This window comes from Megachile rotundata, chromosome 14 (genome assembly GCF_050947335.1).
Source record: "Megachile rotundata isolate GNS110a chromosome 14, iyMegRotu1, whole genome shotgun sequence".
NCBI lineage: Eukaryota > Metazoa > Arthropoda > Insecta > Hymenoptera > Megachilidae > Megachile > Megachile rotundata.
This window is the reverse complement of record NC_134996.1, coordinates 7,487,570-7,515,419: the sequence shown is the minus strand read 5'-3', so window position 1 is coordinate 7,515,419 and position 27,850 is coordinate 7,487,570. Positions and strand designations below refer to the sequence as shown.

General features: G+C 33.3%; 1 protein-coding gene across 3 annotated transcripts in view; it reads right to left on the bottom strand.

Moving 5' to 3' along the window:
- Positions 1–27,850, bottom strand: part of LOC100880608 (neurotrimin) — a 185,131-nt gene that overhangs the window by 59,886 nt on the left and 97,395 nt on the right. For all 3 annotated transcript variants that reach the window (XM_012288790.2, XM_076539588.1, XM_076539587.1), the window contains exon 3: positions 3,375–3,582. In XM_012288790.2, the coding sequence (XP_012144180.1) occupies positions 3,375–3,582 (208 nt within the window). The remainder of the gene's footprint in view (positions 1–3,374; positions 3,583–27,850) is intronic.

The window sequence follows — 27,850 nt, the reverse complement described above, 5'->3', positions numbered from 1 at the left end:
AAGGCAGACATGTCCAAGAGATGCCTGCAGCTTGATGCTGCCATAGTTTGCAAGATAAGCTTGATGCGACCATAAAAAACATGAACAGGAGAAATCGTCTACTGAATCCATTTCTGACATCCTTTTCCTCGTTTCTAACAACAATAATAATCTTTAGTTTAATCACTCCTACAATCTTGCATTAATTTCATATTTAACCAAGAAGATTATTCTAAATTTTATTTAACTAGGTGTAATTTTTATTTTAAAAAAGTCATAGTATGATAGAAATGTTTATGCTAAAATATTAACGCTATTTTATAGTTAAAATGTGTATTTAACAATTAAAATTAATCGATGTTGTTTACTCTATTAAGACAGCGTGCTACATAATAGTTTATGTAAAAATAGTTTAAAGTAGTGATTTTACAATATTTTAAGAAAAAGTGGTTTAAAATTGATCTAGACGTAATATAATATAATTAAAATTGATCTAAAACTAATATAATATAGTTTATTTTAATATTGTTTTGTTAGAAAAGTGCGTCAGTTTGAAGTTTCAATTTTCCCGCCAGAGTCCGCTAACCAACATGGCGGACATCCCTGCAGAGTCAGAGACTATCCCACACGAAGTAGCGATTACCATGGCTATTCTATTAAAACCTACTGATACTTTGTTATGTTAACATTAAAAGTAACTAGATAACGACAGGTAATTGAAGAAAGAGAAGTTTCGAACGTAATCCGAAATTCGTGCCCGCCTTAAACGGCCAATCGAACACGAAAGTGAGAACAGGCAATTTCACAGTGTACAGGGGGTCAAGTAGGGTAATGTGGCCACGATAAACGAGGAATTTAACGAGGGCTATTTGCGATAAGCTGAAGCTTTACGTTTATACACGCGGGCCACAATGTCGTGCCTCAGAAGTTATATTCTGTGGCAACACGCTTAAGGGCCATAGTTTGTCTATCGGCTAATGGAATTTCAGGAATTCTATTCGAAATTTGATCGCATATTTGTGCGCGGGACAGAGCCGTAGATGGTATTTAATTACTCGCAGAAACGGTGCGCTAACTTATTTACGCGCTCGCGCGCACGCCCGGGTCCCTGGAACTAGAGAGGCAAGAACAACACTTGTAATTTCATGCAAATATAATTTTGCACGCTTACAAATTCATCGACCACCGCGAGTGCCGTCCAGCTGTCCCGAATCGTTGAATTATGCAAACTGTGGACAAAATGGCGCAGCCCCGGATAACAAAAATTCTCACCGTCGAAAAGGACCGGAACCACGAAGTCCCACATGTAGAACTCTTCATCTAACATCTGCACGATCGTTTCAATCGATAAGGAAGAAATTTAACAAGCGGTTACTAGCTGATGCCATACGCTTATAACACGCGTCCTACCGTGCTCACCGACTGGTAAATGGGCTTCTTGCAAATTAGAGAGGTCGGCCAGTTATTAGGGAGAGAAGTACCGGTCGCAGGGAAGGTGTTTAATAGCCTACCAAGAGTACAATCGCTCTCGAAGGTTTCGGATCGTGGTCTGCACTTTACATATATTTGCATCCCTCTGCTACAAATCCGACACCAGTCCGAAAAGAATTATGCCCTCCACACGACGAGGTGTCTCTATCTAGACTTTTGTCCGCATGCCTTCATTACAACATTCTCGATGCACCTTTCCCGGTAAACGTTTCCTCACCCTTTACTTTATGTTCTTTTTCGACCCACGCTTGCACCTTCAAATCGAACAGAGTTAAATGAAGTCGATGATATACGTCAATTTATGATTGATGGCTCGGTGGCGCCACTAGCGACAAGATACTGAACTTCCTCATTTGCTAATGGCGGCTGCTACTGTAACGGAAATTATTAAGAATAATTAATAAAAAAATTGAAGTAATGTGAAGAAAAATTGAAAACGTACTACGCCTTTGAAATTGTATTAAAATTACTATAATTTGTCCATGTAATAATTAAGACCCATATATTCCTAAATAATTTAATACAGTAAACTAAATTTTTGTTAATGCAATAAAATTTCGAGATATTCACCCAGTAATTGTTATCCAAATTTAAGTGGCAGAAATTTAATTTTGACAGGGTTTGATCCCACGTGTCCTTCGAGTTTTACCTCGGACTACAGGTTAATATTCGCAAGGGAACCCTATCATATTTCTGAGGCTAACTTATTTACAGATGCGGATAGTCACGATATACGGTATAATCAATTTTCATAGCGATATTGATTGGAGCAATCTAATACGGAAGTGCCTAATAACTCCGGCGTGGAGGATAACTTTATTAGCAGTAGTTTGGGCGATGCAAAACCGCACATCTTTAATTTAGCCATCTCGTAAACTTGGTGCGTCAAGGATGCACATGGGGACACTGTCGGCGATATAATCAGGGATTAAATATCGGCGTTTCTTAATGGCAATCACGACTTTCTAGTGGTACTGCGGTAGATGCCGAGGTGACCGCAGTTGGCGAACTTTGACAAGTTGGCGGTAACAGGAACGTTGGTATTAAGTGCCAAGAAAGTTCCGTGGAAGGATCAGTTGATACACGGTCGCGGAAGAAGGATGCTCCGCAAAGGACGTGTTTCGCAGGACGAGCGTGAGTTACGTGCTTACTTATGTACACATAGAAAACGCTAAATCTGCCAGTGCTTAGCCAAGTTTCAGGGAAACGTTCGAGATCTTCGCTAGTTTCAAAAAGACACGCAATACAAATTCATCAGCAGTTCCAGATGTACGGTTTGTTTGCAAATATTTGCTATAACGACTTATATACCCGTCCTTCTTTGAAATTATATCAAAGCGAATGTGTACATCGTCGTCATGACGTTAAGAAGTTTCGGTACACTAACTAAAATATCACGAATTTTGTGGACTGCATGGCTAGCTACTTTGAAAATTACATCACTTGATGTTCTCGGGTGACAAATTCGGGTTATTGGAAAAAGAAACTCAGGACTGGATTCATGAAGATTGATAATTATTGCTACAGTATGAGGCTAAACGAAATATTTGTACTATTATTTTAATTTGGCTTTGTTTAAATTGTATTAAATTACACTTGTCTCTGTGTACCTTCAAATTTCCTATTTGCTACATAGCCTTATATTAAATAAAAAATAATTTATATGAAAAATATGAATAAAATTTATGTGATAATGTTCTTCGAACCTTGATCAAATTGATTTAGCACAAGTATTTTACTTCTACAATTATATCATCAAAATATGCCACACTTCAGATGCATTATTTGAAGAGTAAGAAGTTAACATAAGAAGTTACCACATATTGAAGCATTCATCTTAATAATCATACTAAGAGCTTATCTTAATTATCATAAAGCGTTTGTGTAACTTATATAAACCTTACCGACTACTTCCAAGAAGCCAGTGATGCTGGACATTGGATCAGTATTGACTTGGCACATATACCATCCCCTGTCTGTTTCCTTGGTGTCCCTGATGTGAAGGGACCACGCACGATGACCGCTATGTGTCACAGCAATACGATGATTCTTCGTAATGACGTGATTCGCAATCGTGAGGATCGTTTGCGTATCCACACGTAGCCAGGCTACCTGCCAAACAGGAAGAGATTGTGTTTACATTGTCACTGTTACATAGCTGTGTTTAGAAACTTAATTAGACGTTCAAATTTATCTTAAAATATTCATTTGCACATAGACATGAGTTTTAGGACATTTGGACGTGTGATTTAGGACATTTGGGGACATAAGTATTACTTTGCGACTTGTGGAGTCTGGGTTATGGGGATGTAGGTATGTGAGATTTTAGGGATTTGTGGTTTAGGTATTTCAAGATATTGAAATTTGGATATGTGGAGATTTAGGGATATGTGTATTTAGAGGATACATTTGGGGACCTTGCAACTTGTGGACTGTGGGTTATAGGGATGTAGGAGTATGAGATCTTAGGGGTTTGTGATTTAGGTATTTCAAGATATAGAAATTTGGATATGTGAAGATTTAGGGATATGTGTATTTAGGGGATACATTTGGGGACCTTGTAACTTGTGGACTGTGGGTTATGGGGATGTAAGAGTATGATATTTTAGGGGTTTGTGATTTAGGTATTTGAAGACGTAGAAATTTGGATATATAGGGAAGTAGAAACATATGTGTTTAGGGGACTTATTTGGGGACCTTGCAACTCATAGACTCTGGGTCAAGGGGATGTAAGAGTATGAGACTTTTGGGATTTGTGGTTTAGGTACTTGAAGACGTAGGAATTTAGATATTTAAGGATTTAAGGACATAAGAACTTGGATATCTAGAGATCTATGCACATAGAAATTTGGATATCTATATACCTAGATTTGGAAGGTAGGTCTTAGGGAACTTAGAGAAACCTAAGCCTCCTTAGAGCAAAGGAGACACAAATATTTGGAAATTTTTTAACTTGAAAACACTGTACTATGGAGGTGAATGTCCATATATTTAAAGAGACAAAAACGAATATGAATAATACAAACTTAAATGTAAAAAATTGTATTAAATGTCCATTTATTACCAAAGCTTAACTATGTCACCCATTTCCATAATATTAAATTCCATCTCCATTCCCAAGCATAAGACCAGTTAAGAATGGGTATACGCGGTGTATTGTAGCCCAACAAACAATGTAAGCTACGTTGTTTCTCTGTTCGAAGACAATTGACTGACGCTCTCACTCGAAACGGGTGGAGAGAAAAAATACTTGAGGCGGAGAATTCTCAAAGCTATCTAAAGGGACCACAATGGATAACCGAATCAAAAGGAATAACAGTTCGCCTGACCCAGATGTCGTCGTCGTCGCGCTCGCGTCTCGTGACATGGCCTCTCACGGACTACAAATGTATCGCGTATGCATTACAAAATGTAGCTGACGTTTTCCCCTCTTGTTTTATTCAATCCTCGCCACTTTCGCTCGTGTTCCACGGATTACTTTGGACGCGAGGCTCGGAAAGCATCGCGTATTGTCTTCTCCTGTGCGGCCAAGACATTCCGTTAAAAGTATACTGTATCCGTCGCCAGTAAAAAAAAACGAAAGAGAAGAGATTTCCGCGGAACAAATCTACGCCCGTTTCTATATTTACGAACCGGTGTCCTACGAATCTCCCTGTTTTCTCGTGCTCCCTTCTTCTCGTTATTCCTTCTGGAACATTTCCTTCAACCCTTTTCTACCACGTAGCCGCACACTGTCTACCAGTGACTCATTGTCCGAGTGCTGTGACAATGTGCTCGACGTTACCAACTGTGCTCGTTACACAAAAAGGAAAAACTTCTGTATCAAAGTCATAATATACTCGACACCGTTTTAAACCGTCTATCTTTCTTCTCCGTCCCTCTGTTTCCCGCTTGATTTCTTTCCTCGGAATACACGCACTTGCTTCATCCACTTTGGACATGGCCGATGAACACCGCGTATATATGCGTCAGTTGTTGCTCGCGTGTGTGTATGCCTTGCCCGTTTTACACCGCTATGCATCACGACACTCTGTTGCTTTGTAGTTATAAGAAAGGAACGTTTCCGAAGGTTTTGCAAAGTTCTCTGGCGGAACAAGAGAAAGAGGCGCGAAACGGATGTATTCGCTGGAAAGACATTGGAGGCGCAGTAGAAAAAGAAAATGCGGGAGCGAGATGTTTTGTGTTATATTTTACGGAGGTTATTGTTAACGCTCCCGATAATGGAGGTCTATCACTTAGAAATAAGGAATTCCTTAAAATTCCCAGTTTTATTAAAAACATGTCACATAAGTTCAGATGAATTTCTCAATATTTTCAGAAGTCTGTTTACTGTGTTACTAGGTTATGTTTTGATATATTAAAAGGTTGTTAAATATTTACTCATATTTTTATTTATAATATCTCGGAAAGTGGTGAATTATCACTACATATATTTTTTACTACCATTTTCTTTGTGCGATAAGTTTTATGGCGGCCATTGTCAACTCTGTCGATAATGTAGGTCTAACCTAGAAATAAAAATTTATTAGCCAGAATAATAGTGCATCTTTTTTACTAAAAATCTCACATACGTTCTCAGAAAAATTTACAAAATAAAATATTAAGATGAATTTTATTAATTTTCGTATTTTTAAATTTCATGTGTAATATTTTCATACATATTAAATTGTTATTTACTTTCAAAATAAATATGGTGATTATGTGAGTGTGTTGCAATCATAAAGACAATTTATTACCTCATATTTGATGCAATCATGGTAATTCTACCATGCATAAATTTGAAATCGTCTAATTTAACTTCGTTTGTTAAAGTAAACTTTCATTTCCCAATCAGTCATTTCACGATTGTGGCGTATTTGTCCGCCATTGTAGTTTAGCAGTAACACGTTCTCAGTTAGAAACTCGCTTAAATAAACGCCAGAGTTCTCGTTGCTTCTGAATTACTTTTTCCTTTCTTCTTCCTCTATGCTCCGTGTTCTTATTATTCTCATTGCACCTACTATTTTTCTTTATGCCTTTTTCTACTTTGCACGATTTAAAAACAGCCATTCAGAAAAATTTCCACTTTGATAAACGCAAACACGGAGTTCGTAATTAGAAACTTGGTTATTTGCAAATTTTGTTATTTTCCTATTTCTAGGTTTGCAATTTGGTAATTTAGAAAGTTGGGAACTTAAAAGTTTCTAAGTGTGTAGAAATAGCAACATGGAAATTAAAAAATATCGAAACTTGGGAAAACATGAAAATTTAAAAATTTCTAAAGATGGAATATTTGAGAATTTATATTCAAAAATTCATACTGAAAATCCTGAAATTTAATATATTCTCAAAGATCTCCACAAACAGTCTTTCTAAAGCAAAAACAAAATTAAGTTGCACAATCAACTCATTCGTATCTCATCAGCCATTTGACGTTCACAGATAATGGCTGCCAGTTAAACCAAAGATATAAAGCGGAAAAAATCGTCTCTTTTAATCCCTTAGAGTAAGATACTTCTATAGTTTAACCGAATGCGTCAGATATCTCGGCAACTGTGAAAAATGATCTGAGAAAGTTCTTGCTAGAAAGAATAGCCGGTACACAGTATAGTCTTGCAATGATCCCCCTTCGATTCCTCGTTCCATCTTTCCTCGCTCGCGTGCACTCTAATCGAATTTGCCGATAATTAAAGAGAACAGCAGTATTGGTTAAGAGGTTCCATCGATTTAGAGTGATCGAACAGCTGCCGATGTTCTGATCACAATTTTCTTGCCGTGACAGGCTATGATACCATAGGGAATATTCATGTTTAGAGGAAAAGTGTGGAGGACGCTTAAAGTTTGAATTACCTAACTGAGATTAAACCTGAACTTAACCTACGTAACTTATCTGAGTTAGCTGGGCTATGTAAAACTAATTTGTTTATACGAAATTGGATGTGTGGGAGTATTTACTAACTGGAGCATGGTCGAGTCAACCCAGATCTGTGCAACACACCGTACTTAGCATAAACTGAACTATGATAGTTCGCTTATTTAACCCGTATCTAACTTGGTTCGTAAATATACGATATGCAATTCGGAAATATCTACAAGTATGTCTAAATGTCTACAAGTATTAGCATTTTGCATGAACCTTGAAGAATGGTGAGTGATATAAGTTTGAACATTTGGTTGAGGTGTCTTCATGATAGTTTCTTTTACATACATTTAATGTATCTTACAAATTTTATTACTAGAATGCTTGTTGCAAAAATTAGAACATTTTCACATATGTGAGGTGACTCAAGATTAATGGTCCGGGAGTAGAGTCAGCAGAATCATGTATGAACACATATGTAGTTGCTTAATGGTCATATGTGATCATACATAGAATTATATAATATTTAAATGTAAGCATGTATTAGTTGTATCATGTTCATATGTGGACATATATTTAGTTGTATCATATTCATATGTGAACATACATTTAGTTTATCATATTCATATGTGAACATACACATGATTATGTCATGTATGATGTTCATATGTGATCACACATACAATTAGATAATGTTCAAATGTAGACATACATTTAGTTATATTATGCTCATATGTTAATATACATATATTTGTTCAATATTCATATGTGAATATGTACTTAGTTAGTTGTATTATGCTCATATGTGAATATATATTTAGTTGTGTAATGTTCATATGTAGACGTACATTTAATTGTATTATGTTCACACATGAACATACACTTAACTGTGTCATGTACATATGTGAACTTACATCCAGTTATATTATGTTTATATGTGAACATACATTTAGCTGTATCATGTTCATATGTGGACATACATCTAGTTATATCATGTTCATATGTGAACGTACATTTAGCTATGTTTAAGTTCATATGTGAACATACATATAGGTTTATCATATCCATATGTGAATACACATATAGTTGCATCATGCTCAAATATGAATATACATATGTGTACCATATTCATATGTGAACATACATGACATTGTAAAAGTTCCAAATATGAATATACACATAATTATACAATGATCAATAGGGAACATATGGTCACGTCTAAACCTCCCTATAATTAATTATTGTTTTATTAAATGTCTGTCTAAAACCATACTTGAAATTTGGACATCCGTTTATTAAATAAGGATCCACGTTCCTATTTAAGAAAATTCGTTTTCTGCAGATTTTCATTATTGCACACGTTTCAGATGGAATTTAAACTAATTAAACTGCAATGAAATTAAATTTGCCCGCATACCATTCTCTTTCTTATTAAAAGACAAAGAGACTTATGTACTGGAAAATTCTTCTACTGTCTCGACCATTGTAGGAACAAGAAAGGTTTGATGAAAACTGAAAACTGAGAAATAAAAATGATATTCTAAGTTCATGTACAATATAGAGTGCTGTTAAAATTATTTATTCTTTCGTTTATTAATTTTAATTTGTACCGCCCTTGTTTTTCTAAATATACCAGGTTTCAAGGAAAGTTACAACTGTTGACTAAACAGGCAATCACTCATTCGATCATCTGCCGTATTTATACGAACAGACGTATACACCTAAATGGAATTAAGTGATGCAATTTATAAAAATAATGAAAGATTCAACGATTTAAATGCATCAGCACTTTCAACCGTTAAAATATTCACGATAGTAAAGACAGATGCTCAAAGAGATACCATAAAATATTCAGCTCATAGCTCCAGTTAGAATATTTAATACCTGCCTCTTGTTAAACTGATATAAAGTTCTGTTTTTGCTATTTTACTTAATTCTCATTGGTGGTTGTTCAATTTCTGTTCAGAGATTTAGGTTATGTTAACTTCTTAAACTATGCTTTTTCAACAGGTCAAACTTCTATTAAGATAAGTAGATAAATTTGAAGTGTTACATTTTTAATTTAGCGGCGTTCAATTTTACAAAGCGTAAATTTTGAAAACTCAGTTGCGGGGAAAATATGATTTATTTTTGTTATGTTTGCATTATTGTGTGCGTCACATAAGTCAAGAGGTTTGCTCAGTCAAAAATGAAACCCCTTCAAAATTTGACGATGAAGATTAAAATTCATTTAGCGAAAGACTGCAATATTTTTGGTTTATCCAGCTGTATTATGTGCACATATTGATCCAATATAGCCAAATTTGTACATTAATGCGTGAAAAGGATGAAGTAATATTTAAAAACGCGAGGGAAATGATATTAATTCCATCCCTTTGATGGAAATTCATAAAAAAGACTGATATCTCTCCGCAGTAATCAAATAATCAATCATGCATTAACAATTTTCTCGCGGAACTGAGATACTACGATTATTTATTATTATCGTGCATGACAGAATAAACGAGTAGTTGAATTTACGAATATATTCTGCTAATGGAGTTTCATTAATTTTATTAGCGTCATATTGTGTTTAATGCGATATATCAGTTAACTGTAAGTTTCCGGTACATTATGGCCGCTATTAATTAAAAGCACGGTTAAATTTCAAATTGTAACATTTATTCTCGTTCTTAAAATGTTCATTAATTTATAGTACTCGAATATTTTTGTAAATTGGCACAGCTCGAACGTGGATTAAGTTAAAATGGTGGCAATTGAAAAATGGCGGCAAATATTATTCTTTCGTTCAAATATTTCATTGCAATATATTATGGAAGATGTAAAATACAGAGTAATATATTTATAAAAATACAGAAAAATTTATGTATATTTTATAGAAATGAAGGTAAGAATGAAGTTTTATATGAATTTAAAATGTATCTAAAGTATTATAATTTAAAATAATTGTATCTGATAGTTAAGTGAGGTTACTATTTTTTAAGATGCAATAACGTTACGATTTATTAATTAAGTTTATTTGTTATAAATTTAACAATGATTGTGATTATAAACTTGATGGGATTGTAAGAAGAGAATGTTTATAATAATTAGTAAAATATAAGCAATTATACAAAAAATAAAATTATTTTGTTACATCCACTTTCAACACATGAGAGTTAAAAAATTTTTGTGTCAAATATAAATTAATATGTCAAGGACAAATAAATTGTGATTTTTATAGTTAATGAATTATAATAATGATAATAATGAATTCTGAATTTATAATGAATTAAAAATTATAGTTATAATTATACTTTTCTGTTTCACTTCATATTTCAAACAAGTAACATTATACATTTCTTTCAAGATTTATTTGAAGAATAAACGGATAAGAATAAAACATAAGTGAATGTTCGTTTGAGAAATATACAAATGAAGAACTTTATGAACAAAAATTATTTTATCTTGTTATTAATACATGAAGTAATGCAAAAATGTCTGTTCGTAAAAAATTGTAGAAACCACACAGCGAAAAATGAAATTAAAGAACAAATAATTCAGAAATGTATTTTTATGAAAAGTTGAAAAAAAAACACACAGCAAAAAATCAAAGCGAAAAAAGTAATTGAGAAATGTGTTTTTGTGAAAAATTTTTAAAATCACACAGCAAAAGACGAAAATAACAAATAAATGATTCTGAAATCCATTCTCATAAAGAATTGAAGAAATCACGTGTTGAAAATGAAAGTCACAATTAATAATTCAAAAATACTTGAAAAACTCACTCAGCAAGAAATGAAATTTACGAAAAAACTATGAAGAAATGTATTTTTCCGAAAAAATGAAAAAATCACGCAGTGGAAGATGAAAATAGCAAGCAAATTCAAAAATTCATTCTCTCACAAAATATTCAAAAAATCGCGTAGTGAGAAATGAAAGTAACGATTAAATAATTCAGAAATTTCTGAAAAAATCACTCAGCAAGAAATGGAGCTTACGAAAAAATAATTTAGAAATGTATTTTTGTAAAAAATTTAAAAAATCACGCAGTGGAAAATGAAAATTTATTCTCACAAAGAATTGAAGAAATCGCGTCGTGAAAAATAAAAGTGGCGATTAAATAATTCAAAAATTCCTGAAAAAGTCACTCAGCAAGAAATGAAATTCACGAAAAAATAATTGATAAACATTTTCGTAAAAAATTCTAACAATTACGGAAGAAAAATTGAAAGCAAATAAATTCGGAAATGGTTTTAAACTATTAAAGAAATTGAAATCACGCAAAATAAGGTTGCACCTAAATAATCTAAAAAGCGTAATTCATAGTTCTTTAATTGGGTTTGAAATTGAGTTGTTTGTTTCTCGTAAACGTGGAACATCAAAGGATTGGTATTGTAGATATTTCAACGATATGAAAGAATCATCGAATACGGCAAGGTACATCGGTAGAGCCAAGAATGAAACAGAAAGATATTGGGTTATTCAAATTTCCTCGTGGCGTGCCATTGCGCTGGAAAGTATTGAATATTCTGTCGTGTAAATATTGAAAAATACTGAACATGGAACACACTGGGTCGGTTGGACCGTGTACAGCGGTGGTGGTAAACGTATCCACATAACGTTTACGTACAAAACATCTCCATCGTACATCATTCACTTTTTTTCCACAGCTTTATCTGTGTACCGACGTATTGAAAACGAAAATACGGTGTAAGCACTGAGATTGCTCTACCGGTGAAATATGAAATATAAATCGGACGTGTAGACAACATTCGTGTTTTTGCCGAATTAAAAATAATACCTCGCATTATACCGTACTCGAACTCTACGCTTTGAACCATTTCTACTTTGAAAAGGGATTGTTAAATACTCCGAAATAAATTGACGCGATAAATAAATAACGCGATATTAAAGAGGAATCTATATTTACGCTTTGTGGCAAAAATCGAAGCGTCGCGATATCAAGTTTGATTAATTTAGGAGTCTGTTCATATTTCATATTTAAAATTGTGATTATAAAGAAAATTAAAAAAGGTACTCTTAATTTTAATTGAATCTTGAACTCTATTGATTATTCAAGATTTTATTAATTTCAGATCGAAAAGGAAATATGCACGGAATAGAAATTACGGAATAATTAATTTTAAAATATTCAGTTTTTTGTGTATGTAAATTTTTTAATAAAGTAGAATGAATCAATAAGGTTCATTATTGAATTTTTAAATTTTAGAAGAGGGAAAAACGCATGAATTTATCTAGCAGATTATCTAGTAAATTATTAATAATTAAAACGTGTTGCAGCGTATTAATGAAACTATTTATGAAGCAAAGATAAAAAGCAACTGTGAGATAAATCTGACAAGAAGAAAATGTGCTAAAATATTAAAACAGTTAAATTAAAATAGTTAAAACAATACTACGTTAAACAAATTCAAAAATTAAATCAAAAATATTAAAATACTAATAAAAATCCCGTTTCATAAGAAAAGATTACATAATAATAAAAAAGTTAAGAAAGTGTGGAAAATATGAAGTATTAAAGTAATTCTTTGTAGTATTTCTGTACAAACAATTATAATTGTACGGAAAAAAGTGAAACTTACAAGAAGTAAAAGTGAATAACAAAAGTGAGCCCCTACGGATAACCTCTGCACCTGATTGCGCCATCTGCAACGAGAACTCGACAATAGAACTAGTGATTCCGTTCTGTAAAAGCACAGCAGAAAAAGGACGTCAACTTTAGTAATAGTACAACAGTACTGTTCATTATGATCTGATGAATCATTGTTTATTAGCAATGAAAGACTTAATTTATTAATCAATACTTTCTGTGGAAGCAATTAAATTGCAAATCGTATGTTTGTAGCTTGCAACGTATACTCAGACTATGATTATTATAAAAAAATATGGTAAAACGATGATTATTATAGTTATATGATTATTATACAGGATGGCTCACCACATGTTGCCATCAAGATTTGTGTCATTATTATTACTAATAGCAAACAATGTTTTAGATGAAGTTGAATGGTTTTGAAAGGGGCATATGCTGGTGGTATATTTTTTTGTAGGTGGACGTGTAAAGGACATATGAAGGTCATTAATGTTTTTTTAAGTGGAATCATATATTTTTTATTGCATCAGCTGATACTCCATATTCTTTACAAAAATGTATTAATCTATTTATGTGAAAAAATCATTAATTTAGGAGATATTTTAATTTTAATGTCTATTTACAGAAAAGGTTCATTTGTGGCGACCATTTGCATCAGAACACTTTCTGAATCAAGAAATTAATGATTTACTAACATTCCGTAGTGTATAATCTTTCTGCATGTGTAGCACTTTTCCCAGCTTCAAAATAAACTGATAACATGTCTATCTTTTCTTCTTTAGAATACTTCATTATGAAGTGATAATTCACTGTATCGTCGTGTTCACCGTATTAGAGATGTAACAAAGACTAAATTTCACTGTTACTGCTTAACAGAAAAAACAAAAACTCACAATTCGTTTGGTGACACGTGACTTCTCAAAACATGTAGAAAAACATTTACTGTTCAGTTAGGGCAATTCATAATATTGACCAGAAAGTCACAATTTCCTAACAAGTCAGAATTAAAATATCTCCTAAACTAATGATCTTTTCACATAAATAGATTAATACATTTTTGTAAAGAATATGAAGGAGTATCATCAGATGTAATAAAAAATATATGATTCCATTTAAAAAAACATTAATGACCTTCATATTTCCTTTACACGTCCATCTACAAAAAATATACCATCAGCATATGCCCCTCTCAAAACCATTCAACTTCATCTAAAACATTGTTTGCTATGAGTAATAATAATAACACAAATCTAGATGGCAAAATGTGGTGAGCCACCCTGTATATTATATTATCTGTGATTATTACATTTGAATAATATACTTTGTACAACACAATAAATTATATTTTTAAAATATAATAATCATACCTAATATAATAAACAAAAAACGTAACATTTTCAAACATTGTTAAAATTATAAACTAAAAAAATTGTAAACTTTTAACTTTTTAATAAACTACTAATTAAAATTATAAACTACCCAATTATTTTTCACAAAGATCGTGTAATCTCTGAAAAATTATAAAGAAAGATATTATTCCATCGATGAAGTAATTTCATCCAAAATAAACATTAAATATTTTAATGGAAGCATTTCAAGAGAAGCAGAGATCAGAAAACAAACAAATTATTATTTTTACTGCCGTAATCGATCAAGGAGAAAAAAGGAAAACAGCCGAGAGCTGCGGAAGCGATAGAATTCCTTTTGCTGAGCCACCGCTTTCCGCTTCTTTATTTAATGTACGGATATGGTATATAGATAGGTATGTTTTGTTTTATTCAATTTTTAGCGCAGAGCCAGAGCGAAACAGATACACGACCGTTTATTTCATTTATTGCTACACCGATATTTGGAAGGAGCGTGTTTTGAACGGGAAGATCTCAGTTTCCAGCGTATTCATCGAAATATTTTATGTAGTCTTGTTATACTATCGACGTTTTACAAGTTTTATGATGAGAGTACTTGGTGAATTATTGCGAGCGAAGTTTTAGGGAAGGTACCGGTGTAAAACCATGAGTTGGCGCGGAGGGAGGATGAGCCACGTGTTTTGTAGAGCTAAGAATTCGATTTCTTAGGATTTTGAATATTTGAGAAATTTGGGACGTTGTGAATGTGGGCAATTTAGAGAACTTGGAGAATTTAGAAAATTTGAAGAATTTGAGAAATTTGGGAAATTTGGGAAATTTGGGAAATTTGGGAAATTTGGGAAATTTGGGAAATTTGGGGAATTTGGGAAATTTGGGAAATTTCGGAAATTTGGAGAATTTGGAGAATTTCGAGAATTTGGAGAATTTGGAGAATTTAGAGAATTTGGAGAATTTCAAGAATTTCGAGAATTTGAGAAATTTGGGAAATTTGGGAAATTTGGAAAATTTGGGAAACTTGGAAAATTAGAGAAATTGGAAGATATCAGGAATTTGGGTATTTGAGAATTTGGGAAATTTAAGAAATTTGGGAAATTTGGAAAAATGGGGAAAATTGGGAAATTTGAGAATTTAGGAAACTTGGGAAACTTGGAAAATTAGGGACATTTTAGGATTTGAAGAATGTGGGAATTTGGGTATTTAAGAATTTGGGGAATTTGGGAAATTTGGGAAATTTGGGAAAATTGGGGAAAAGGGGAAATGTAGGAAAATTTGAAAAATTGGGAAATGTGGGAAACTTGGAAAATTAGGGAAATTTGGGAAATTTGGAAAATAAATATCATTCAAACGAATCACAAAAAATTGCATCACCAAAAGCATAATAACTATCAAAAGCACTATAACTACCCCATAAAAGAATACCAAAATATTAACAAAACGTCTCGAAGTCACTAAAAATGTACGACACGAATTCATTAGAATCAGATGCATCGTGTATCGAGGTCAATAGTCAGGATACGAGTTAATTCGATGGGTTATCAGAGAACACGGAGATAAGCATCTGTCTGCAACGTCAAAGTTTACCAGAGAAGAGGGACAGAGGAGAAGGGTGGATTCGATGCAAGTACAGAGGGATAATTAGCCTCGCCGGAGCAATCCGCATAATTATCGTCCGCGACGCGTCCATCCCTGTCTAACGCTTTTCCCCTCCCTTAATCGTGCTCTTTGTCCCCCTTTCCCGGAGGTTGAAACATTTTACATCGACCGACAAACATTTCTACCACGACCGAAACAGTATCACGTCGATGATCGGAACGACAACCAATGAACCGCTTTTACCTAAACAAGGAATACCCTGTTAATTGTAATCGCTCGTGAACCCACGCTCGAGCTAATTACAAAGGTAATCATCGTAACGAATGTCACATACAGATAATCCCTTCACAGAACCATGCCACAATCAATGTAAACTGAGAGCATTTTAAAATTTAACTGAATTACTTCGTCAAGTTTAATGTTCCAATTTTTCAATTATTTTTGTACGATACTACTTCGTTTTGGGGTATAATAATTGATGGGGTTGTAATAATTGGGGGGAGTTTTGATGTAATTTCTGTGTTCTGCTATATTGTGTTCTTTGTAATAATGGATAAGGGAGGTTCCTTTGTAATATTTATGTTCCTATGCTGTAATATGCTGTTCTTGGTAATAAGAATATCAGGGGTGAGAATATTAGATAATAATATTAGGGGTGAGTACTATAGCAATTTTTATATTCTTCTGCTGTATCGTGGTGTTCTCAATAATAATTAATAGGGGTGGTTCCACTGGAATATTCATATCCGTCTACTACATCATAGTATTCTTGATAATAAATATTAGGGGTGAGTTCTATTGCAATCTTCATATTCTTCTGCTACATCATGGTGATCCTAATAATACTTAATAGGGGTGAGTACTATTGCAATTTTCAGATTCTTCTGTTACATCAAGACATTGTTAATAATAATTAATAAGGGTGGTTTCACTCCAATATTTATATTCTTCTGCCATATAATGACGTTCTTAAAAATAATTATTAAGGGTGGTTCCATTGCAATATTTATATTCTTCTGCTATATTATGGTGTTCTTGATAATAAATATTAGGGGTGAGTTCTATTGCAATCTTCATATTCTTCTGCTACATCATGGTGATCCTAATAATACTTAATAGGGGTGAGTACTATTGCAATTTTCAGATTCTTCTGTTACATCAAGACATTGTTAATAATAATTAATAAGGGTGGTTTCACTGCAATATTTATATTCTTCTGCCATATAATGACGTTCTTAAAAATAATTATTAAGGGTGGTTTCATTGCAATATTTATATCCTTCTGCTACATCATGGTGTTCTTGATACTAATTATTAGGGGTGAGTTCTGTTGCAATCTTCATGTTCTTCTGCTACATCATGGTGATTCCAATAATATTTAATAGGGGTGAGTACTATTGCAATTTTTAGATTCTTCTGCTACATCATGACATTTTTAATGATTAACATAGGTGGTTTCATTGCAATATTTATATTCTGCTATTATATCATAATGTTCTCAATAAAAATTAGTAGGGGTGAGTTCTATCACAATTTTTATATTCTACCATGTCGTACTGGTTGTAATAATAATATTTAACAGAAACAAATTAATAATAAATAAAAATAAGTTTCGTTTGCAAATGTTGTCCTAAAACTAGGTTAACTCGAGTTCAGCATCTTCCAAATTCATTTTGCATTTATTTTTACTTACAGGTTCATTCTTTTCCATACTTCTATTATAATCTTCCTGCTCTTTCGTTGCATTATAATATTTTCGTTAGTAATAATTAATAACAAAGTAATAATAGAAGTTTCATTAGCAGTTCTTCATATGAACGCCAGACGACCCCATTTTCCCAAATCTAATTTTACATTTATTTTCATCTGCAAATTCATTCTTCAATTTCAGTACTTCTATTATAATTTTATTATTCTTCCGTTGCCTATTTACTAGCTTTCCTATAATATTTTCGTTAATAATAATTAATAGTAAATTAATAATAAAAGTTTCTTTAGCAATTCTTCATATGAACGCCAGATAACTCCATTTTGTCAAATCTAATTTTTCATTTACCTTCATCTGCAAATTCTTCTTCAATTTCTATACTTCCATTATAATCTTACTACTCGTCCATTGCCTATTTACCAGCTATCCTATAATATTTTTGTTAATAATAATTAATAGCAAATTAATAATAAAAGTTTCTTTAGCAATTCTTCATTTGGAGTCGGACGACCCCATTTTCCCAAATCCAATTTTTAATTTACCCTTATCTGCAAGTTCTTCATATTCCATATTTCCAATAAAATCCTCACATCGTCCATTTCACAATAACATTTTCATTAATAATAATTAATTAGTTAATAATACAAGTAAGTCAATAATCTAGACGCCAGACAACCCCTCAAATATTTCATTTATTTTCATCTGCACGTTCCTTTATTACAATATACCTAGCAAAGCATTTTCGACAATGATTACCACCTGATAAATAAAATATATCTTCACCCGTGTTATAACCTTATTTCAAGACGGTGACAAACATAGAATGTCTTCAGAAAGAGCGTCACATTTCCAATCTCCATATACTTTCGAATCGCGTGAAATACGAGAAAGGTTATGTGATAAGTTTTGGTGTTTCAATAGGTTAGATCCGATGTAACTCAGAGTTATTCGTATGTGCTTTAGACGAGATCCGAGCGTCTCAACACCCTCGATAGCAGCGAAATATCTGTCAAGCAATCCCCTTTCGTATAGGGCAACCGAGTAAAGAGCATTCTCGTAGGGTGCACCTTGACGTTATACAGCGTTACTCATGCCGTCGTCAAACATCATTTTTCATATCCCGACCCCACGAATATTCGCCGTCACGACGGCTGACATTTTCCTCCCTCGTTGACGTCAACAATGTGCCGCGTTGATTGAATCGTCGAACGTCAAGGTGTTCTCTCTACGCTAGACCATTGCACGTTTCTCTTTTTGCCAGCTCCCTTGCCTCTTTCCGGCCTGTTGTTTCACCCTCATCGAGAACCAACAACCCTCTTTGATTCCTAACGCAATTTCTGTTGGTAATTCTCGAAGAACTCCTATAAAATCGATTGAGTTGCTCCATCTAACACTTATCGTTTCATTAGGGATCTGAGGGTACCCGAGAATGTGGGGTCGGATACGCTCGGATTTGCTCGGACTTCATCGGATACGGATTGATTCCTTTATTCGTTAATGGGTATTGTATTACAAAGGGATTGTAGATTTACATGATTTCGAAGTTGAGTATTTTCATTTTTTTTTTTAACTTGCGCTCTGTACTTTCAGATGATTTTAGTTCTAATTTTTTAAATTTCTAATTACCAAATTTCCAAATTGGTTATTTTACAAATTTAAAAATGTTGAAATTTCCAAATTACCTAAATTTATGAAATCTCCTTTTCCTAAATTTCTTAAATTTTTTATATTTCCCAAATTACCCAAATTTATCAAATTTCCTAAATTTCCCAAATTAGCCAAATTTCTCACATTACCAAAATTACCCAAATTACCCAATTACCTAAAATTATCCAAATTATCCAAATCTTCCATATCTCAAAACTCTCCCAAATTTCCAAAATTTCCCAAATGTCCTAAATTTCCCAAATTACCTAAATCCTCCATATTTGAAAAATCTCCCAAATCTTCCAAATCTCCCAAATTTCCTAAATTTCCTAAATTTCCTAAATTTCCTAAATTTCCTAAATTACCCAAATTACCTAAATGTCCCAAATCCCCCAAAATACCAAAACTCCACAATCTCCCACCTCCAACTATCCACCTTCCCTACAACCCGAGCACCCTATGTACCCCAATTCACACGATCTTCATCCTTGACTAATATTCTCATCGAAATTCTCATTACTACAAAAGCGACATGCACAAACTACTTTGAACATTAGTCGCCAAATGTCTTCAGTGATGTATGTATATTATTTTCTGGCACTGTAATCACACCAGCAACGTGCGCGTTTACACTTTACTCGTAGGACGTTGACGTTAATTATAGCCTGATACGGTGACTGGCATGTTTATTGTGATAATATATCTTGTTCGCGATATCTACCTTGTAATGCTTTAATTGCAAAACTATGACATTTGTATTGTTTTGTTGGCCTCGTTTTATTATACTTTGAAAATGATGAGTATAATGATTTGAAAACAAGTTGATGAAAAATAGGGAATATAAGAAAACATTTACTTAGACGTTCAGCAAAAATATAAAATCACATTGTTTTTATTATTTGGTTGGTTAGGTTTGCTTTTATCATTTTGTTGGTTAATCATTTATTTAATCTTTGTGCAATAGCAATTGGTTATTAATAATTTGTGATGGAACCAGTACTATTTTTTAGATTTATATTTACTTATACTACGCATTGCTTACCACATGCTGCAACTATCAAGCGTTATATTTACCACGCATTGTATTTACCACGCATTCTTTACCACGCATTGTATTTACTATGCGTTCTTTGCCACGTATTGAATTTACCACACGTTGCTTACCACGTGCTGCACCTATCACGCGTTGTATTGTCCACGAATTATATTTACCACGCGTTGTATATATCACGCACTGTATTTATCACGCATTCTTTACCACGTACTGCACTTACCACGCGTAGTATTTACCACATGCTGCACTTACTACGCGTTGCTTACCACGTGCTGCATCTACCAAGTGTTATATTTACCACGCGTTGTATTTACCACGCATTGTATTTACCACGCGTTGTATTTACCACGCATTGAATTTACTACACGTTGCTTACCACGCGTTATATTTACCACGCGTTGTATGCACCATGCACTGTATTTACCACGCATTCTTTCCACATACTGCACTTACCACGCGTTTTATTTACCACGTGCTGCACTTACCACGCGTTGCTTACCACGTGCTGCACCTACCAAGCGTTATATTTACCATGCGTTGTATTTACCACGCATTGTATTTACTACGCGTTCTTTACCACGCATTGTATTTACCACGTGTTGTATTCACCACGCATTGAATTTACCACACGTTGTTTACCACGTACTGCATCTACCACGCGTTGTATTGACCACACATTATGTTTACCATGCGTTGTATTTACCACGCATTGAATTTATCACGCGTTGCTTACGACGTGCTGCACTTTACCACGCATAGTACTTGCCACGCCTTGTATTTACCACGCGTTACATTCACCACGCATTGATTTCTTACGCGTTGCACTCACCAAGCGATGAATATACTATACATTGCATTCACCACTCAGCCACCAGGCTCGAAGCTATCTCTCTCGCGTCTGCGCATGCGTAATCCTCGCGCTCTGATTGGTCCACGTTTTTTTTTAATAATTCAAAAATGAAGCTTCAAACCCCATTTTTGCAAAGGGAAACCTTATTCAGAATCATGTCAGCTATCCTCCATTTCAGGGACCTACACTAATTGTGAGACGTCCTGCACAATTGCACATAAAGAGAGCAATAATTGTTTCTGGAAAAATTATAAAATGTGACGTATAGTTATTTCTTATATTATTCTTATGTGATGTAATATTAGAACTTATAGTTCTACCCACAATATTAAATTAATGAGCGCGTGCGTATGGAAGTACCATAAAACACCATCCCCCCACTCATATACGCATATCTATGTGTATATAGACTAAACCGAGCTAGATACGACTTTCTGTCAGAGAATCAAACTTTCTTAAAATAGGGCAGAACCCCCAGAAAAATTGTCAAAAGTGCCGGAAGTTGGCTAACAGAGGGTGGATAGGGCGGGAGAGCCCCTCCCCAACGAAGTATTGCGCTCCCCTCACACAATTTCAATAATACAGTTATAACTTATTATATAACAAGATAATTAAGTTATAGGTTACAGCTAAATAAACTAGAAGATATAACTTATTTTATAAGAACTAACTTATAACGTAATTAACTTGTATAAAATAAGTTAGTTCTAGCTGAAGTTATAGCTAAAAATGATTACAGCTAAAAATGAACTTATAAGTTCAGTGTACTTGAAACAAGTTGTCTAAAATCGGATGTAAACTGCGAAAGTATAAAAGTACTGTAGTTCAAGTCGAAAACGGGATATACATAAAGGCTTGTCAGTAGCTACTTATGTAGGTTTGCTTTGAACATAAACTCACGTCGCGTCGCCCGACTGCGGGCAAATAATTTGTGAAGAGAGACTCAAAGGAAATAGTTTTAAAACCGCGGCAAACTGCGGTAATGGGATTTCATTGTAACGGAATCTTTTTAGACGTTATAACGTGAAATTAAATGTAAAAACGTGCGCATGATTTCTGCGAGAAAATGTTGTTTCACCGCTAAGCGACAGAAACGTTTCTCTTCTTTTTAACTGAATGAGCATCAAGAAATTGTTTACTGAACAAAAAGTTTGAGGCATTGATAATAAATGGCGGTAGTATTTAATTGAATCATTATTTTAGAAAGTTGCAGAATAAATTATTTGTTAATTATTAATTTAGTCAAACTCTATATTAAATTGTTAGTAAACTCGCTACTTATATTGTTCATTAAATTGTTTACAAAATTGCTCTGTAAATTATTAGATTATTCTCTCAATTATTCATTGTTCATAAAATTGATCAACAAATTTTTAAATATTTATTAAATTCTATGTTATTCATTCCAGTATGCAATAAATTCTTTATCATGTGGTTCATTAAACCGAAAACGAAATAGTTCATTAAATTACTCATTAGCTTGTCCATTAATTTAATTAATTCACAGTGACTCATTAATCATATCTGTACGCAATATGACATAATTAAAAATTGCACAAAAATAACAATCTTGTCAATAAACAATGTGAATCTCTTTTTCTCAACAGCCGGTCTTTGCAACGAATTAGAAAATATTGATTAATTAAAGCGAGTATGCAAATTTGAATTCGTTAATTCAATCAAGAATGCAACAATTTGAATTGATAATAAAAGTAACTTCGTAGCAATTAAATTTGAATATCACATTAATATATTTCCACAAAAACTAGTACAAGCCGAATGTTTTCAATTTATTTATTTGTAGTTGAAAAATTGATATTCCAATTCCAACTGTTGGGATGGAAAAATACGATATTGCTGTGAAAACAAAGGGAAAAAAGAGTACTGTTTGTAGAAGACTTTAAACATAACAGGTTTGTATGTAACACAATTATTTTAACAAAATTGCTTTAGAAAGTACAGTCAATTACAAAAATTTGATTATAGCGTTTCAAAAATTATTTAGAACATTTTTATTTTAATAAGGTTATGTTTCATGTTTCGATTAAATTTGGTAGGAATATTATTGTGATTAGTGGAAAATTAGGATGTTTGAACAATAAATTGTGAAACGTTATACAAAATGGAGGAAATATATGAAATTTATTATGTGGATTTGTATAGTAAAGAGAAGGAAAGGAAGATATTGTTGGTAAAAAGAATTTTTTTAGGTTATGGTTCACAATCTTCAATATTACAGTAAAGTATGTATTAGAACAACCAGTTATGGTGTATTATAGAAAATAAGTAAAATGTGTATTTATGTGATGGAAATTTAATAATAAATTATTGTTAGAAACAATTAGTTGCAATCCTCAAATGACAACATAATGCAAACGTTTATATATTTATGAGAGGAAAGAAAAGATTGTTAATAATAAGTGATAGTTTAGGTTAATACATAACCTAGGTTAATACATAACTTAAAAGTAATTTTTGCAGAATTTCCCAATATTTATATTTTTTTGCAAAATGACTCCATTAAACATACGTAACTTAATTTAACTTAATCTCGCTGATTGATTGTCCTCGAAAAATTAGTTTAACCTAACTTAACCTCCTCGATTGATTGTCGTAGAAAAGTTAGTTCAGTGTAACCTAACTTCCCTGAAAGACTGTCGTTGAAAAGTTAGTTCAATGTAACCTAACTTCCCTGAATGACTGTCGTCGAAAAGTTAGTTCAACCTAATCTAACCTCCCTGAATGATTCTCGTCGAAAAGTTAGTTTAACCCATCCTAACCTCCCTGATTGATTGCCGTCGAAAAGTTAGTTCAACCCATCCTAACCTCCCTGATTGATTGTCGTCGAAAAGTTAGTTCAACCCATCCTAACCTCCCTGATTGATTGTCGTCGAAAAGTTAGTTCAACCTATTCTAATCTCTCTGATTGATTGCCCTCGAAAAATTAGTTCAACCTAACTTAACCTTCTCGATTGATTGTCGTCAAAAAATTAGTTCAATGTAACCTAACCTCCCTGAATGATTGTCGTCGAAAAGTTAGTTCAACCCATCCTAACCTCCTTGATTGATTGTCGTCGAAAAATTATTTCAACTCATCCTAACCTCACTGAATGATTGTCGTCGAAAAGTCAGTTTAACCTAACATAATCTCCCCGATTGACTGTTCTCGAAAAGTCAGTTTAATCTAACCTAACCTTCTCCGACTGATTATAATACTCAAATACAAAACAAAGCTATTTACCAAAAAATTTGCAAGAGAAGAATATAAAAATCCTATAAAATACCTTTACAATTTTCTCTTAAAATAACACAAAATATTCCCAAATTAAAAATATAACCTAACATCCGACATTTTTATTTGAAACCACAAACATCATGCTCTCCACAATTTTAAACGTTCCAATTTCGTCCGAAATATAAGCAATCATAAATCAACATCAAAATCACTCACTCTCGATGAGAACTATTTGGTTATTAAATTACGTACAATATTTACCCACCATTTTCTCTTTCTGAAGCTTACTAAACGCAAAGTGTATTTATTCGCGGTAAACTGCTGTTACGTTACAAATCAGCATTCATAAACTTCGGACGAAAATAGGAACTGTTTAAAACTTTCAAATCGAATTACTGTTTAACTTTACATTGTCACCTAATCTGAGTTTAGGTATTGTTCTAACTTCTCGATTGAGTACCAGGAGAACGGTCCTCGTCAGCGTGCAATTATGTTACGGTAATGTTTTATGTTGTGATTGAAGCTTTATTAATTATACAGTTGTTTTCATATTGATTGATTAGCTATATGCCCAATTTTTTGGTGTTTCACAAAATTCTCAGACGTTTCATATAATATCCAGGTTTACTAGGTTAGGTTACGATTACCTAACTCTCTTTAGTTCAATCAGAAACAAGCTTTATAATTGTTCTCTTTGAATTTTCGACTTTCACGTAGTTTCTGAGATTTTCTAATGTTATACGTATACAGTGGTAAACCTAACCGTCTGACATAAACATCTAACCTAATCATCACCCTATAGGAATTCTGTATAGTGACCGGATATTTTATAAATTGATAGAAACTTGTTATAGACATTTTACACAAAGCCATTTTACAAAATATCCATATTGAACACGTTGTCACATATACAGGGTGTTCCACAACTAGTGTAATGCTGTAATGAACGTTGAATTCTGTACACTGACCGGATATTTTATAAATTGATAGAAACTTGTTATAGAGATTCTACATAAAGTCATTTTACAAAATGTCCATATTGAACACGTTGTGACATATACAGGGTGTTTCACAACTAGTGTAACGCTGTAGTGAATGCTCTTCACACCTGATTGTGTCTTTCGTTAATAATTGAAAAACGAAAGCCCAAACCCCATTTTCGCAAAAGAAAAAGTTGTTCAGAACTCTTACCGAGAGTTACACCAATTGTGAGACAGCCTGTATATTTTACTTCTGTGTTCTTATATACGTTTCCTCACAATACTTGGTATTATGTTAAACTGCTATAGTATTTCTAATTAAAATGTACAGTATTTGATATAAATTCTAATATTTATATTAATTGCATCGAGCCTTGAAATACTATAGGATCAACATTGTTAAGTTTACAATTAATTACTTTATTTTAGACATAAGATTTTGTACAATTATATTTGGTCTTCGTGTACTGTTTGTTTTTATGGTCACGCAAGTGAAATTCTAGACAGATATTAAGTTGATAAGAAACAGAAATGAACAACAGGATATGAAAAATGATCGTCCAGCTATTTCCAGAGAAAATGACGTCAGTCGAGTGAAGAGGAAATGATGGTTTGCGTGTTCCAGAATCCCTATCTCATTTTCGAGATACAATCATTTATTATGGGTAGCGCGGGCGGTATAACGCGATATCAAAATTTATCGAAATTTAACAATTTAGTAACGATCGACTCGTGACGGGAATTAATCGTCTAATCTGTTTTACTGGTTTCGATGTTCGACAGTTTTTTTCGTGTTCAACGATTGGAGTTTGGTGAAAATTAAGCTGATGAAGTTTTTAATTTGGGAGAGTGGGAATTTGGGGATTTGGGGATTTAGGGATTTGGGGTTTTGGGGTTTTGAGGATTTGGGGATTTGTGAATTTGTGGATTTGTGGAGTTGTGGATTAGGGATTTAGGAATCGCGGTTTTAGGGATCGGGGATTTAGGGATCGGGGATTTAGGGATCGGGGATTTAGAGATCGGGGAATTTAGGAATCGAGGCTTTAGGGATCGGGGATTTAGGGATCGGTGATTTAGGGATCGGGAAATTTAGCGATCGGGGAATTAAGGATCGGTGATTTAGGGATCGGGAAATTTAGCGATCGGGGAATTTAGGGATCAGTGATTTAGGGATTGGGGATTTAGGGATCGGGGATTTAGGGATCAGTGATTTAGGGATTGGGGATTTAAGGATCGGGGATTTAGGGATCAGTGATTTAGGGATTGGGGGAATTAGGGATTGGTGATTCAGGAATGGGGGTTTTGGGGATTTAGGGATTTAGGGATTGGTGTTACAGGGATTGGGGTTTCGCGGATTTAGAGATTTAGGGATTGGTGTTACAGGAATTGGGGTTTCGGGGATTTAGGGATTTAGGGATTTGGTGACTTGGTAATTTAGGAATTGGGGATCTGGAGACCTGAAAATTTGGGGAATTTGGAAAAGTTGAGAAAATTTGGAAAATTTGGAAAATTTGTGAAATTTTAGAAATTTAGGAAATTTTTGGAATTTAAGGAAATTTGGGATTTGCGGAATTTGGAGAGTTTGGTATAATTTTGGGAAAGTGAGTGATTCGGGGAATATAGAGAATATAGAAATTGAGCAATTTGGGAATTTGGGAATATTGAAATTTGGGAATTTTTGAATTTAAGAATTTAGGAATTTGTAAATTGGGAAATTTGACAACTTGGCAATTTAGAAATCTAGAAATTTAGAAATTTAGGAAGTTAGAAAATTTGAAAGTTTAGAAATTTTAACGTTTAAACCTTAGAAAAGAAAACGAAATTTAAACTTAAGGAAACTTAAGAATTGATAAGGTTTGAAAATAAATACTTCATACAAAAACATTTAAATATTACTAATTGAAAATATGTTAAAATTACAATAACATCGAATAAGATTATTTTAATACGCAATCGCAATTTTAACAATTATGTACACAATTCCAGAGTTAATTAATTCCTTTGATTAATAATGTAATATGACTGTTATGAGATATCCAATATTATTTGAAGAGAAGAAATTCCAACGAAATCCCTCTGGCACAAACGTTATCTTTAATTTAAAATGTAATACTCCGCAACAGAAGAATCTATCGAAATAATACGGTGAATCATCCGATAGTTCATTAATGAAGATATCTTTATAACATGTTCCGCGTAATATTTCATCGTTTCTCTCTCGTAAGCATTACTTCTTAATCATTACACGAACCGGCTGCTTCGATTTCAATCAGCGGGAAATTGAACGCAAGACATACAGTCGAAATTCAATTCAATATTTTCGCTGTGTTATAGAAACGAGAATAAAAAGGATAGTGTTTTATGGTTTGCTGGGGAATTATTTTGCGCTCGGACGAAATGGAAGAAAACGCTTGGTGAATCTTAGAATTATTTCGTTTTGATATTCAGAGATTTCTGGGACATCAAGACTTCGAATTTTCAATTTTCAAAATTTTTTCTGGAACTTCTCAT